Source organism: Acomys russatus, chromosome 29, assembly GCF_903995435.1.
Source record: "Acomys russatus chromosome 29, mAcoRus1.1, whole genome shotgun sequence".
Classification (NCBI taxonomy): domain Eukaryota; kingdom Metazoa; phylum Chordata; class Mammalia; order Rodentia; family Muridae; genus Acomys; species Acomys russatus.
The window spans coordinates 22,567,310-22,584,028 of record NC_067165.1 but is presented as its reverse complement, the minus strand read 5'-3'; the positions used below and the strand labels follow the sequence as shown (position 1 = coordinate 22,584,028).

At 49.9% G+C, this 16,719-nt stretch overlaps 1 protein-coding gene across 1 annotated transcript in view; it reads right to left on the bottom strand.

Moving 5' to 3' along the window:
* Csmd2 (CUB and Sushi multiple domains 2) overlaps positions 1-16,719 on the bottom strand; it is a 561,027-nt gene that overhangs the window by 226,998 nt on the left and 317,310 nt on the right. Inside the window, exons 11-12 of the mRNA XM_051172054.1 lie at positions 6,184-6,287; positions 5,390-5,502 (exon numbers count right to left, since the gene is read on the bottom strand). Coding sequence (XP_051028011.1) covers positions 5,390-5,502; positions 6,184-6,287 — 217 coding nt within the window. The remainder of the gene's footprint in view (positions 1-5,389; positions 5,503-6,183; positions 6,288-16,719) is intronic.

Here is a 16,719-nt window from a genome sequence, read left to right as displayed (position 1 = left end):
GAAGGCCAATATGGGCACATATGTAATAAACAAGGATGCTTTGAGCAGTGATGCAGGGTGGGATAGTCACCGGCCTGATGAGGAAGGAGGAGAGAACAGGCTCTCAATCCAGTGACTCCTGAATGCCAGGTCCCATGCTGGATGCTTCAGTGTACCAAATCTTTGAGAGCCCTGGTGATCCAACTAGTGATCTGTGTCTTCATGGGCAAGGAAAGTCAGGTTGACCAAGAAGAGACTGGATCCTGGTGCCTGGATCTCACTGTAAAGTCGGATTGCCCAACCCCTAAAGCCCAAGGGACAATGAAGACTGCATGACTCTTGGCATCTGAGCAGCATGTGGTAACAGGGAAGAAGAGGGAGTCAGGATATTCTGAGGAAGCTCTCTGAATGTGCTGAATTCTCCAAAGCTTTTCTGAGCGAATGCTATAGATGGGGTGAGGGAGCGAGGTGGGTGTGAAAGGGCAGGGGAGAAGCTGTGGTCTCTGCCTTGTATCCCAGGAGCCAGAATGTGGTTCAGGGATGCTATGTGGAAGAACCTGGCATGCTGTGTGGAAGACTTGGCACTTCCTACTGAAGTCAATGAGAAGCAGAGAAGCTGTCACTCAAGTCTTTTTTTTTTTTTTTTTTTTTTCCCTCCCTCAAGTAGAAGAACACTATGCCAGATTTGGAGTCTGGAAGATCACTGTGTGCCATGTGGCAGATGGGGAAGGAAGGGTGCTGGGTGGGAGGCCTGCGCTGTCAGCAATAACAGCAACAGAGGATTGGGGGGGGGGGGTCTGGACCGCAGTGATCAGGGTGGGATGCTGACATGGGGAGGGAGAGGTGTAGGGATCTGGGAACTGAGTAAATGTAACAAAGTAAGGAGGCTGAGATGAGGTCTGGTGATGGATGGGTGTGCTGCTCACCATCCCTGGGGCATAGGGGAGGTACCAGGGTGGTGGGAGAAAGGCTAGAGATGGGGGGGGGGACTATTTTGGGGTGATAATATGAACCGGGCATTTATGCTTTCTGATTTGTGTATGGATGCTTTCAGATTCCAGTGTGAGTTATTAAAGTTGGGTCTCTGTGGAAGTTATTAAAGCTGCATGAGGTGAGAAGAGGGGGCTGGCCTGATAAGACTTATGTCTTTCTAGAAGAGAGCTCATGTTTTCTCCAAGGAAAGGCTGCGTGAGGACATGGGGAGAAGGTGGCTGTCTGTGAGTCAGGAAGGAAGCGCTCTCTAGACACTAAGTGGTCTAAAGCCTTGGCCATCTGGCCATCCACTTCTAGCCCCAGAGCTATGAGAAAGCAAATACACCTGGTAGTCTGTGGTTCTTTGTTGTGGGGTCTTTGGCTGACTAGTATGAGTGGGTTGGTTTGAGGTGTCAGGGTGGGGGATGCCACCAACAAGAGTAATAATAGGGCCGAGGGAGGGAACAGATGGGGAGTTTGTAGGGTTTAGTTTCAATAAAGATGGGGAGTCAGTGTGACCAACTGCTAGGACAGAGCCTAAGAAGTAGCAGTGGGGTACTTGGGGGGGGCACGCAGCCCGTGGGAAGGGATGACCAAATGTGTTGAAGGACCAGGATTGTGTAGTGGAACCATACCTGGGGACTCAGGCCACCTTTGTTTGATATCAGTGGAGGTTTAAGGATGACAAGTCAAATACAATGTCCGGGTAGTAGAGAGAGGACAGGCGGAAATGTGGGTCCTATTGACTGAACCTTTTCCAGGTTCTTTTCACTGGACCAAGTTCAAAGGCTTCATGATTCTCCCATGACATCCTGTGAGTGGGCTTCTGTCCCTCTGCGCCCCTCTTATGCAGATTAGGTACGGAATGTCCCTTTAAGGGCTCCTGTATTGAAAGTTTGGTCCCCAGCCTCTATTTTGGAAGGTACTGGAAAACTTGGGAGGTGTTTCTTGGTGAAGGAAGTAGGTCAGTGGGTGTGGGCCCTTGAGGACATCTTACTCCTGTTCTGTCTCAGTCTCCGTGCTTTCTGTCCACTGTGAAGTGAACAGTTTTTGTCACCCCCTCCTCCTCCCACAGGGTTCTGCCTTCCTCAGGTCTAGAATCAATGGAGCCTGGGACACTGAATGCTCTGAAACTATCCTTCATCTTGGAAGTTGTATATGCCAGGTTTTCTAACAGGACAATGAGAGCTCTGATTAGCTCTCCCCACAAGCCACCTCCCACACTGACCACAGTGAGCCTCTTCTCATTTTCCATCCAGCCTGGAGAGTAAGAGGATATGGAATGAGGTGAGTCCTTAAAACCAAGCTCCATGAGCAAACCTGGGCCAGAGAAGACAGATCCAGTTCTGGCCCAGAGGACCAGAACCTGAGCAATAGGGGTGGAGGGAACATTGGTGAATTTTCCGAGATAGCATTTCATCGTCATAACAGCTCTGAGGCCAGCATCATTATCTGTCCTGTAAGTGGGAAGACTGAGGCTCTTAGAGACCACATGGTGTTCTCAGGGTCATGGTTCAGGAACCATGCTGAGATTTACCAGGTCTGATCCAATTCCAGAGTCTTTTGATCATCCCAGGCCCTGCTGTACATAGTCTGACACAGCCGGGAAGGTTGTAGAGGCCCCTCGACACACAGACTGTCCTGCAGAATCACTCACGGGGTCCAGGAGGTCCTGATGGCATGAGTCTGTGACGGACGTCCACACAGGTATGCTCAAACCATGGCCAAGAAGGAGGCTCACCACTATGGTTGAAGCACCCAGCACTAAACTGGCTGCAGACCAGGGTGTTTAATCAATTCTGGATGACTGAAACAGAAACTGGAACTGACTAACACACCTCTGCGTCCCCCCTTCTACCCCTCGCCCCCCAGTGACCCGGACTCCAGGCTTCTGATATATGGTGTGCCTGATTGGGGTAAAGTTTTGACTTCTATAAAGATTTTATAAGGGGTTAAAATTCAGTAGCTTTGGGAAGCTGTCGGTATAGGAGGAAAACCACATGCTTTGAAGCTAGAGAGATATGGGTTCAAATCCCAGCTCTGCCACTTCTGTGTGACCCCAGGCAGGCTACTTAACACCTCTGTGCCTTTCAGGGGTTGGGTGAGATGAAGTGATTTTTTTCCCCTGGTATGTAGTTATGAATCTTTTCTTAAGTGGAATGTTAGTTTTCAGGAGTAAAAGAGAAGGGGGAAAGAAATGAAACAGCAACAAAGGCAAAGAAGAAGAAGAAGAAGAAGAAGAAGAAGAAGAAGAAGAAGAAGAAGAAGAAGAAGAAGAAGAAGGAGAAGAAGAAAGATAAACACGTCTGTGCTATTTCCCTACCCCACTCTGATGGTCCCTGGGGCTGCACCAAGTCTGTCCATGACAACAGTAGACCCTTCTGAGATGACGAACTTAGGGCTGTTGGCACACAGTAGGGTTCTTAGCAGTGCCATGCCCCTTTCTATTTCCATAAAATTACCTCAAACTGATCTGATCTCTTCTTCCTGTGTGACTGACCTTCAAATATTTGAACACAGCTCTCAAGTCTCCTGAGTCCACCTCCCCCGCCGCCATATAAACATTAGAGGGTCACAAACATTTCTTGTGGGAATTGGCTTAAATCCCTCCAAAGCTGGGGCCCTTTATCGCTAAGCTCTTCTCTCCAATGGCTGATCAGGCCGGAAGAAGGCATGACAAGTGCCTGGGTTCCAACCTAACAGCCAAGTTTATATTCATTATTATTTCACTGACTACTTTAGCCAGTAGTGCTCCCTGCTCTAGACTGTTCTGTCTGCCGACTAGTGTTATCTTAGGCTCAAAGTATTTGTGTCATATCCAAGCCTCAGGCCAAACATGAACTGGTTAAGGACTCGCAGATATCAGGGGTCATTTCCTCTCAATGGATGGGGACATTCACTGATGAACATTCATGGGATTTTAGAACCAAAGGACACTGCGGAAGTGCGTCTAAATCCATTCCCCTTTTCACAGCAAGGAGTGACAGAGCTGGGCCCTGGATCAGGATCTCCTGCCTTCCTGCCTGGGGCTCTTTCCATCACATAGCTACTGGGGTGTTATGAATGGCCCCAGGGTGTAACATCCTGTGCACTCCTTTGGGTACTCCTAGCTGCTCTGATTCCTGCCATCCTTCCATCTTCCCAATACTGAGGGTGGAATCCAGGGCCTATCACATGCTGAGTAGATACTCTACCATATCGCTGTAATGATATGTGTACAACATGCATGGCTGGCTCGCACAGAGACCAGAAGAGGGTGCCAGACCCCACCCAGAACTGGAGTATCATCTAAGGGCAGTAAGCACTCTGAACTTCTGAGGGATCTCTCCAGCCCAACCTTTCAGGTTTTAGTTTTGAAACGGCATCTCAATGAGTTGTCTAGGCTGTTCTAGAATTCACTTATAGCCCCAGCAGGCTTTGAATGTGTGGTCCTTCTGTCTCAGCCTCCAGAGTAGTTGAGATCACAGACCTACAGCACCAGGCTGGACTCTCCCCGCCCCCCTCAAAAATTATCATCTCTACAGACTGTTCTGTGACTGAGGTTTGTGTCCTTGGTTTGTATCCCTGGTTCCAGATTCCCAGCATTTCTTGTGTGCCCAGCATAGAAACACAATAGGTCCTGGTATGAGGAACTTTTGGTGCATCAGGTAAGTAGCAGGTATGGGAGCCACCTTGAGGACACATTTCTCCCCTCTGTGTCCTGACCCATCTCTCTAATAGCTCCTGGATCATTTTTAGGACTTAGTACCCACTTCCCCAGGAAGATGCCTGCTCCCGTTGGTTGTGTCTCACTTCTAGAATGAGACCACCTGGGGCAAGGCCTGGGTCTGATACCTGAAAGGGCATAACTGCTCACAATGTGACTCTGTCTGCCTTATTTCGGGGCCTGTCTTTTGACCAACAGGAGATTTGGAAGTTTATGAAAGGTGATAATGGGCATATCTCATGGACCACAGAATACGCCATTTCTTTAAAGTCAGTTCCTGAAGGGAATGAAGACTGCTGTCTGCATCTCCCTTGGGCCATCAACAGTGGCGGCTATCTGTCCTCCAGTGTTCAACACAATCACTCATTTGTCACAAGATAGCCTGGGAGGCCAGTGGCCCCAGTGTAAAGATTAAAACAACAACAACAACAACAACAACACAGGAGGCTCAGCCAATCTGCAAATGTGATATGGATTAGCAATGAAACTCATGTCCAGAGCTAGCATAGGATAACCTGCACAGCAACTGATCTGCCCCACGTAATCTTCAAAACTGCCTGGTACAGTGGAACTGGGGGAGGGGGCCACTACACAAAGAAAAGGGTCAGATAATGTGTCTGAGGAGAGGCAGGGAAGGACCCAGAATTGGAACCTAGGCTTCATGCTTGCTGATGGAGACCCCAAGTCTCCTTCTCCCTGGCTGAGCCTGCCAGGCTCCTTGAAAGCAGTTACCTTCATAGGAAGCCTTGAATCCCAGGGAGCTGCCACTGCTGTCGCTCTGGAAGAGGAGCCACATTTGATGGTGGGTGCTGACGATGAGGTCTGGGACCGATGTACCTGTCAGGCTGTAGGGAGAGAGATCTTTAGAGGTCTATACTCTGCCAAGGGCCAAGAGAAACCAAGGAACCAGGCCCTACTATGACGCTGTTACACTCAATCCGGTCATGGACAAGACAGAGACATTTCCTGGCCCCTTGTTGGGTTACAGTATTAGGTGTAGGGGTACTGAATGGTCCCCCAAAGCAAAGGCCCACCCCAGTGGAAGTCTAGGCCAGCCTGGCATCATGGTTCCCTCAGTGAGACTTCCATAGTCTGGAAAACGTTATTATTTCTGTGAAACTGTCCATGTCTCAGGTAGCTTTTGGGCATGTGGAAAGGTCCCCAAAACACCTCTGTTGCCTCAATGAGAGGTTAGACTGCCAGGGACAGAAGTCACCTAGAGTAGGTACTGTGAGGTGACAGAAACAAGGTGTTTCAAAGAAGTCATTGGCTAGTAGGGAGAGCCAGGCACATAGGCATGGAGCCTTTGTTTGACTTTGTCCAAGATAGCTCATCTGAACACTTCATGCAACTTCGCCATGAAGTCTCTTTCCCTTGGCTGAGATGGAGAGAGGTAGATGGATTATTGCAGACAACAAGAGCACCACAGGACCCTGTCCCTACGGCACCCAGTGTGGGGAGCAGTGTGGACGCTATGAACCTGTCTCTATCCCCCATTTCCCATTCAGATACAGCATTTCACTTACATATAGAGGACTGTCTTCTGGTCCCCATCCTGCCCACCATCCCCGACTGTCAGGGTGTCATAGCCCCTCTCCAGATCGAACTCTTCAAAGGCCAGCTTGATCACCTAGAGGAGGGAGGACAGTATTAGGGACATGGCAATAACTGTGGGGAAGTCTCTAGGAGCTTCACTGTGTCCTGACATACTCAGAGTCTCGGGGGTGTGTGTGTGTGTGTGTGTGTGTGTGTGTGTGTGTGTGTGTGTGTGTTGTGTCCCTTCCTCCACATACTTCCCATGCCATCCTGAAGAACATGACTATTTCTCCATAGGCTACATGGTCCCTGGGGCCCCCGGATGTTTCTGAAGATGCTTGAGGCACATCTGGCCAGTTCTGGCAGGTGTCAAGGAGCCACCAGGCACAGCTGGCCGACCACAGGATGACTGGAACTCGTTCTTCACGCTTTCCTGGACAAATCCCCTCGGGCTTGGTGGCAGTATTAGGTCACACGTGGAATCGCTCCAGCCCCAGGGGACTGAAGGAGACTCCCAAGTATTTTTTCCCTCTTCTCTACCAACTGTTTTCCATACCCTCTGTTGGTTTATTTGCCGACTAAATGAATGTTCTTAGAAGGAGATTTCAACAAGAGCCCTCTTTCTCTATTAGCTTGCCTTAGTCCCATCTTCCTCAAATATTTACCAAGCAGCTGCCATATACCAGGCTGGGGTGGGTTCTTCCATTGACACAGCACTGGCCCAGTCATACATGGGTGTCATTTGAATACTATACTGTGTCTGCCTTGCTTGAGATAGGGGCTCCAAGAAGTATACTAATACTCCAGGGACAAAGGTGAGGGGGGCATAGAGTGACAGGAAATTGTGGAGAGAGGAAGGGGTGATACTCATGACTAAGGCCTCTAAGGTGATTCTGAAGACTTTGTGGGACCCACATAAGACCTTAACTGTGGCTGAAGGAGATGGGATGCTCAGAAAGGAAATCCAGCGCACAGAATCTGAGCAATACCAGAGATGGAACACTACAGAACAAACGCTAGACAACAAGTCTGCAGACAGCAGGGGTGCCAGCTGCCTCACTCTGAAGGCTGTCTGGATGGACCTGCAGAGCACTGAAGTGACTCCAAAAGGTTTAGAACTGCAGAGTTTGCCTGGAGCTTAATTCAAAGTCCCTACCCACCCATGTGTCCTTTCTCTGGAGGGAGGTGACATCAGTCTGGCTGCTGGTGTGGAACTGACTAGCAGCTGTGAGCAGGATAGTAAGGAGGGTTGTGACCTTTGGCAGAGAGGAGAGGTCAGGCCCTGCTGGCATTTGGGGATGTGTGACTTGCTGGATGTGGGGGCTGGCATGGGGTGGAAAGAAAGAAATCCTGGATGGCCGACATGTTTTTGGCTTGGGCATCTGGGTAGTGGGTGGGGCCAACTGTAGATACCCAGAACCAATGGTCTATTTTTGTCTCTTCCATCCTAATGCTATCCGCCAGGCAAGCAGAAGCTGCCCTTTTGCTGTTGACACTACAAGGCAAGGAGGACAGACCCCCTGTGGTTAGTCTGCCCTGACTGCGATGGGTGGCTTCTTTGGGTTTCTCTGCTCAAATCAGCCAGCCCAGCACCAAGGCCTAGAGGTCAAAGGAATCTTATGGCTATTACCTCACTTATCACAGAGACAAACTAATGCTGCCCACACTGGGGAGCCACACCTCCTCGCAGAGAGAGCCCTCAGCTTGGGGAATGGCATTCACTAAGGGGAGCAGTTCTGGGAAGAACATTCCGGAGCTTCTCTGTCAGTCTCCACATAGATAAGGGAGGGAGCCGTGGTTGGGAGAAAGCCCAGGGCTTCCTGGAGGAAACGAAGCCCGATTGGCATTTGGAGAATGAACAATTTAGAGTCCAGATGTTGATGTGGATGCTAAGATAATCATCATAGTGGAGGGAGAGCAGAAGTGTGGAAACAGAATGGCTTGTTCAGAGACACATGTGTGTGTGTGTGTGTGTGTCTGTCTGTGTGTACATGAATAGTGTGTGTTTATCTGTGAGTGTGTGTGTGTCTGTCTATCTGTGTGTACATGAATAGTGTGTGTATGTATCTCTCTCTCTCTGTGTGTGTGTGTGTGTGTGTGTGGTGTGTGCTTGTTGAAGACTGAGGACAACCTTGGATGTTTCTCTGGTAACGCCAACCCCCTCTACCATCTTTGTTTAAAGACAAGGTCTCTCATTGGCCTGAAACTCACCAATGAGGCTACTCTGGCTGGCCAGCAAGCCCCAGGGAACCTTGGGATCACAAGTGTACACCAGATTGACAGGCTTTTTTAAAAAAGGAGGAGTGTCCTTTGGATTAAATTCCTGTCCTTGTAACCAACTGGGCTATCTCCCTAGCCCCTATCCAGAGATGTCTAGTAAGTCCAGTTATTTAAGTAAGTGGGAATCGGAGGGTGGTGACGTGACAGCAGTGGGAGGAGGCACGCTAAGAAAGGCTGTTGTCTGCCTGTATCCTAAAGAACCAATGAGACTGTTGCAAGCCAGGGATTGATGTGAGGAAGTCTGCTACATAAGCAAATCAAGAGACAACCTCACTTCATCAAGAACCCATTGAGGGAGGAGATGCTAGTGAGATGCGATAAAATGGAATGGTGCATAGTGCGTGCATGTGTGTGTGTGTGTGTGTGTGTGTGTGTGTGTGTGTGCATGTGTGTGACATTCCTTCCTGGCTTTTACTCCTGAATGTTCTCTGTTAGCTAGCGGCATCATCAAATGACCCCTTGTTCAGGCTGGATCCTCCTCCCCATGTCTTGCCCTGCACAGCCCTGCTATGGAAAGTGATTCTGGAAGTGTTACATCCTAGACTACCTATGGAGAGCCCCTCCATATTTGATCCCTCACAAGGCTGGTATGGCCACCTGAGCTCCGGGGTGTCCTCATCACGGTGACCTTTGGAATGTAAACCATCCTTCACAGGCTCATGTTGGAACACTTGGTCAATAGCTGGTGGCACTGTTTTGGGAGGAGGATGTAGAGCCTGACTGAAGTAGGTCACTGGGGGGGGGGGCAGGACTTGAGGTGCACAGTCTGGCCTTGCTTCCGGTTTCAACTGTGCTCTCGGTCTTTTGAGGTACAAGAAGGCCAAACGCCTGGCTCCTCCAAATGCTACCACACTTTCCCATGATACTGTGCTGCACCATCTCAAACCAAGACCCGAGAGAGACCGTCTCTGCTCTGTCATCGTGATGAAAGAAGGAGCTGAGACGGGTCGCCGTTAGGATGTGTTCACATCTTCCAATCTCCCCACTGCACCCCTGCCAACTGTCTCTGCCCCAGAGCTCACCACCACTGTCCATACTCCAGGTATATATGAAAGCTGAGAAAATATCTGGTAGTGTGGTGCTTTCCCAACATGGCTGGACTGCCAGACTGTGGAATCCCTCAAGGTATTAGAACAAAGGTTCGCCAGCCTTTTTGGTAAAGGGTCACATCAGAAATACCATTGAGGACCACATACTCTCCTTCATGCTGTTCTATCCTGTGTAGCATGGACATAGTCACACACAGTAGGTGCTTCAGTGGACATGGCTGTCTCCCGGTTGAATGTTATAAAGCAAGCAATGAGTTTGATGGCCCCTAGATCCTAGTCTGCTGAGCCCTGGCTTTGTAAATATCCTGAGATGTCTATGCATAGCCTTTAATTATCTTACAAGATTTCTCCACCACAATAGCTAATGTCTGCCATGAGGTTAACTGTGGTATTATTCAGTTCTGTGCGGGTGAAAATCATGAGAGCTCTTATTTCATAGAGAGGAAGGTCCCGTCAGAGAGAGATGATGTGGCTTGCCTAGGCTCACGTGACCTGATGGCAGAGTGCTACTGCCAGACTGACTTCTTACCACTGTGCTCTCCCACCTTGGAGTGCCCCAGCAGGTTGTCAGGTCCATAAGGCAGGGACTGTTACCTACCCTCTTAAGCTGCTCCAGGCTCTCAGCTGGGTCCCGGCAGGTGCTTGGCAAATGCTTGCCACACAGAAAGCACCCCCAGGCAGATGATCTGCCCTGTAGGAGGATTGGCCACTCTCTGCAGTGACTACAGCTCTGGCTAAATATGGTCATTGTATCAACGCCTTCCAGTCAGACCTGGGGCAAGGGACACTACTTACCAAGCCATCTCCACAGAGGAAGTGCCTGATTACCAGACCCATAATGGGAAAATATTGCTTTAAAGGGCAGAACCTTGACTCATAAAATGATTCCCATCACTGGTTCCCGCTGCTGTTGGACGTGAACTACACCACGGAGTACTGACCAGGATGCAGGGGCTAATTACATCAAGAGGCAGGTTCAGCGCACAGCGACTTGCCTTCCAGCAGGCCCCAGCACACTGGGTATCCATGTTTTTCTTTGTTCTTTTCTCCTCTGATTTTGGTCTTTGTTTAAGTGCAGGATCCTATAATGACTCATTAACTAACCTGCAGATCATGCAAGCTCACAAGACCCCTTTGTGAGGCAGGAGAACCTTCAGTGGGAGAAACTGGCATAATCAAGAGCCACATTTGTATACAGCTCAGACATCCAATTTAAGCCCATTAGATAAATGGATAAACAAACGCATCTTCTGGGGCGTGATTACTTAGTGCCTGCCATGTGCCACGCATGGCGCTAGCTGCTTCTCATTAAGTCATCGCACCACAACTTAGCATAGCATCCAAACACCAGGATGCAGGCAGACCACTACCGCTGGGGAGCTACAAGAGAGAAAAGGGTGGGTCGAGGACCCGATCCGTGTAGGGAGGAGAGGATGCACAGGGGCTAGCAGTGCAGGGGAAGGCATAGGCTCTGTTAGCAAATACTGTGAGGGGTTCAGAGTAAGGGAGACAGCAGAAAGGTCAATGGAGGCAGGGGTGGGTGAGGCTAGAACAGCTTACATGCATGAGGCTTCTGCCGGATAGTGCGCTGAGGCTGGGGCTGTTTGGATCAACCTCATGGTCACGTAGATGGGCAGCTATGACTCAGCATGAAGTGGGGACAAGAAGCAAAAGAGACCTAGTGCTGGGGGGAGGGGCTGGTGAAGCAAGGGTCTCTGATAGTGGCAAAGAGAGAGTGCACCAGAGCAAGGCAGCCTCTCCTGAGAACAGGGTCCAATGTTCTTGAGCAGGAGAAACCCAGACCTGGACAAGCTCAACCCAGACCTGGAAAAACATCTCTCCATCGAGCAGTTATGCCCATGGTGGGAGAAACAGGCACCAGCAGCCTCACTAGTCTTGCTTTCAGGGAGACTAGGGAGCCAGCGGTAGGGGCAGGGACTGTGCACACAACGCTGTGCTGGTGAGAAAGCAGAGGAAGGAATGGGGGACGGTCGCAGGATGTAGGCTTTGCAGAGAAGGTCTTGGTGTCTCCTTAGCCTGGAGGAAGAGAGAAGGCACAGGGACACACCTCTGATGTGATCTCATGAGATCTTCCACAAGGCCAGGCATGTCTTTTAACCACAGTTCAAGGGGTCTGCCATTGGGGCTGCTGAAGTGGGCAGTGGGAGTAAACCCCCCCCCCCCCCAGCATAGCCAAGAGGAGACGGTTGTTTATTGCAGCCTGGCTGGTGGGGTCACTGGAGTGCCCCTTAACATCTTAACATAGAGTCTCCAAGTGTTCACAGAGCTGCCTGAGGTGTTCTTGTAGGAATGGTTGGGAGCCTGAGATAGGTTCTTTATTTTCTTCTCTTCTTCTTCTTCTTCTTCTTCTTCTTCTTCTTCTTCTCCTCTCCTCTCCTCCTCCTCCTTCTCCTTCTTCCTCCTCTTCTTCTCCTCTTCTTCTTCTTCTTCTTCTTCTTCTTCTTCTTCTTCTTCTTCTTCTTGTTCAGATTTATTTATTTATTATGCATACAATGTTCTGTCTGCTTGTACCCCTGCAGATCACATTATAGATGGTTGTGAGCCACCATGTGGTTGCTGGGAATTGAACTCAGGACCTCTGGAAGAGCAGTCAGTGCTCTCAACTGCTGAGCTATCTCTCCAGCTCCTCCCCCTACTAGGTATTTTTTATGCTGAGCCAAATTCAGGGAATACCATGGTAAGCAGATGTTACATCAGCATTAAGATGAATATTGTGGTCCATATGCCCGGAGTGGGCCTGCCATTGCCCAAGGACACCACACACCTGTCTCCCCTTGCCTGTATCTACCAAGCTCCTGGGATTCTAGGTAGTGGGATTACTTATGTATAGTTTATTGGGAAGGGATGGATGCCCTGCCTGTCTCCCATTCAGGACTAGGCTCTTGTCTCCATAGTGCAGTCTGTGGAGCCTCCAGGTTCTTGGTTTCTGTGATCATGCTAAAGCAGGCTCATGGCCATCCCCAGACCATAACAGCTCCTCTCCGCAGGCCTGGAACATTTCTGACCCTTCCTGAGCACAGCTAGTAGGAGCAATGGAGAGGCTGCAAGTCCAAGAAGGGCCCTCATGCCCACAGGGGCACAGCTGCCTGGGAAGCGTAATTGCTCTTCTAAGGAGTCAGCTGAGTGACATGTGCCCTGGTCCTCATGCCTCAGGCCCACCTGTCACCATGCCTGGTCTTTGCAAAGGGAGCCACAGTCCTCTACCCAGCTCTGTATTGCCTGGACAGAAATACTCAGGTCCCAACCCCTGTCTCTGTCCACCTCTCCACTCTGAGAGTCCCTGCTTGCTCTGCCCTGGCCTGCGCATGGACTCCAGGTCAAAATACCGCCCCGCCCCCATCCTTCCTTCCTCCAAGTCTATTCTTTACAAGTCAAGGCATCTTTGTTCTCAGCCTCCAATGCCTTGCCTCCACCCACCTAGCCCCCAGCTCTGCTGTCTGGTCCACACGCAGGCTCCACTCTGTCACCACTGCCATTGCCAGAAATGTCCTAACTGGGGAAGTCCTGCTTATCCATCTCAGTCTTCTCCTACCTCCCCAGGGCCCTATGGCTTTTTCACCCATTAGGATGGCTTCCAGGTCCACTCAGTCTCTCAGTTCACTTCACAATCATGCCCCTTCCTTAGGCTTTTATTCCTACCCATGTGTCATCTGTCCCCTCGCTCTTTCTTGAACTGAGATTTATGTACCATAGAGCGAGCAACCATGGACTCCACAGTCTGTGTCTCTCTTTTGCCCTACAAAAAGGATGATCATCCTTTTGTATTTTCTGTGTGTGTGTGTGCAAAGGCATGCATGTATAAAAGTACAAGAGTGCTCATGTGTGTGCACGCATGGGTGAGGGTGTGTGTGTGTGTGTGTGTGTGTGTGTGCGTGCATGTGCATGTTCACAAGCACACGTGGTGACAAGAGGACAGCCTCAAGTGATCCTCTAGAGCTTCCTACCTTTTTCTTTTTCTTTCTTTCTTTCTTTCTTTCTTTCTTTCTTTCTTTCTTTCTGTCTGTCTTTCTTTTAAGATTTATTATTATGTATACAGTGCTCTGCCTGCAAATACACCTGCAGGCCAGAAGAGGGCATCAGATCACATTACAGATGGCTGTGAACCACCATGTGGTTGCTGGGAATTGAACTCAGGACCTCTGGAAGAGGAGGCGGCACTCTTAACCACTGAGCCATCTCACCAGCCTCCCCCCCCCTTTTTTTTTTTTTTTTTTTTTTTAAAGAGTCTCTCACTTGGACCTGGGGCTCTCTAGTTAGTCCAGGCTGGCTGGGCAGCAAGCCCCAGGGCTGCGGTTATGGAAATAAACACACACCACTATGCTTGGCCTTTTAAAAATGGGTTTTGGAGATAGAACACAGGTTTTTGTACATTCAAGGCAGGTGCTCTACCAAACCAAAACATCTTCTCAGCCATTACATTTTCTTCTAAAGTTCCTCGTTAGCCTAAGCTTGCACCAAGCAGTCATTCATTTTGTTCCTCTCCACTGCTGCCCCGGAATCTTGTCAAAGCTCCCTGACTCCAAAGCTGTTCTGACTTGCCCCACCCTGCTTACCCTACAGCACCAATCCCAGTTGCTCCCATGTGTACCTTTCCAGTCAGTAGCAGACAGTCCCACAACTACAACTGCAAGGACACTGGTCAAAGCTGTGTTCTGCCACTTACTGGCCATGTGCGCTGGCCTTTTCCAACCTTTAACCTAGTTATACCCCAGTTTCCTCACCCATCTGGTAGGTCTGTTCAAACCTAATTCATTATGCAATTAAGAAAATGCAATGGATTGTTTATAGAGTGGGATTCCTTTTCTCAGTGACCAGCCCAGGATAGACTAACGGTGGCCTTAATGCGTTGACTTTCATGTTCCTTTGCTTCAAGATAAAACCTAAACCTTGGGCTGAGCTCCTGGGTGCCTCCTGAGGTGGATCCTGTTAGCCTTTCCTTCAGCACCTGATCCAGCCTTGAGGAGTTACTTGCATTCTCAGAGGCTGGTCCATGCCTCAGTGCCTTTGCGCGGGCTCACTCTGAGCTCCTTCCTACATACTGACCCTTAAGATCTTGCTCAGCTTCCTCCATTGCAAAAACACCCCTGACATCCCAGTTAGTGACTTCTTTCCCGGCTTTCCCTAGTACTCTGGCCACCCTTCCAGCCACACATCCCTGTATTCCGGTTTTTCCGCATCCTTGGCAGCAGAAGACGTCCAATGGCCAAACAGATGGCCATCTCTTAAAACATACTGCTGGGCTTTTCTACTGAAGGGGATAGCCTGGGGTGGCTCCCCCAGGGGCCATTTCCCGGAACAGGCTAGACAGTATGCACAATCCCTTTTGTCATCAGGAGGCCACTTCACTTCCTCACCTTCAGCTTTGAGACTCCAGCTTATGCTGGAGTTGCAAGGCATGCTCATGTTGTCTGGCTCCCCTCCCACCTGGCACCAGGACTCTGGGGACCTTTGAGACCTATAGAGAAGGGGCCAGCTTCCAGAGAGAGCTTATCCTTCCCCTCAGCTCTTCTGCTTTTCCTTAGCCACAGCTGGAATCTTATCCAAGATCTGCAGAGATGCTAAAGGCAACTTCTTGCTTTGAAAGGTCTTCGCTTCAGAAGGCCTGGCTCCAGGAACCCAGATTGAAGCGAGCTCTTCTTTGACACGTGGTGGAGGGGCCACTATGGAATCACTAACCTCCACATCGTGGTGAGGCTTGGCTTAATGAGAGGGACACAAGCTATTCTTCAGTGAACTCACAAACCTCATTCAGATGTCCTTCTACCCCAACCTTCAAGTTCAAAACGGAACCAAGGGGCTGTCTGACCACTGAGGAAGAACTCTCCAGGTAGCCTTTTCATCACCTTACAACAGTAAGCTCTTGTGGTCTAGCCTCACTCCACATGGCTGAGGCAACCTTCCAAGTAGCCCAGGTTGACCACAACACAACGCACCACAATGTGGCTCTTTCCTTGTGAGGTGCTGTGCAGCGGAACCTGCTCTCTGTGTTTCTAGTGCTGCGACCTTGGATGCTTGAACCAAAGGATTTTGAAGTGTTGGCAAAAACTTAAAACCAAAATAATTTTTAAAGCTCTTTATCAATGATATAGAGTGAATGCTATCCTTTGTAAATGCCAATGTGGAAGCCCCCGAGAGTTTATTAGGGCGCAGGCCTGTTAGGGTGGTAGTTAGTGTAAAATGAGATCCTAAAAGGGAGTCCTGACAGGAGAGATATGGTATCCTCACAGGAGGAGGGAGAGCAAGAGGAGCAGGAGGAGCAGGAGGAAGCTGTCTTGACTCCTCTATGTGCAGAGAGGTGAGGCTGAGGGAAGGAGGGCAAGATCAGCAGGAGGCCTGCAAGCCAGGTTGAGTCCTCTGCAGAAACCAAGTCGGCGAGCACCTTGAGCATACCTTCTGGCCTGCAGAACTTCGAGGAAACGAATGTCTGCTGTCTCAGCCCCCTGCCTGAAGTGCCGCCATTTTGTTGGAGCAGTCCGAATACATTTGCATAAGGAGGAAGTGTCAGGGGCTGCTGCGTAGCGAGTGTGGGAACCCGGAGAATGACCTGGAGCACGCAGCTGGCCTTAGCCTTGAGGAAGGCCAAGGGGAACCTCAGCTTTGGTTTTAGGGACTTTTGAAGAAGAAGGGACAGGCGCTAGAGGCCAGAGTTCCCCGAGATGGGGACACTCCTGCAGAAAGCAGCACGGGGGTGAGCTGGAAATCAGTCTGTTGGCTCCCACCTGGGGCCATCTGCCCTGTGAGTGGACCAGGAAGCTGCAGAGCTCAGATCTCGACCCTGAGAGGGCAGAAAGGAAAACTTCCCTTGACCCTCTATGATGATAAGGGCCCTTCACGTGACCCTTGTGGCCTTCATGTTCCTTATGCAGTTTGAAACCTCTGTGGTGAAAAGTTAAGTCTGAAGAGGGTTACAGGCAGAGGTGATCCCGGCACAGGGGCAGGCCAATACAAGCTTTCAATGGAAATTAAGAAGTTCTACCCTGGTCTCAAATCATCCCCACAGTTTATTATTCTAGTCACATAGCCAAAAATATTCCACAGCACAGATGGGAACACGGCTCTGGGGGTCATGGGTGGTGAGAATTGACACCCCCCTCTCACGAATTATATGCACAAACTCCATATTAACAGACACAGAACGCAAAAGAAACTCCATTAACAATTGGCGAAGGCTCCCAG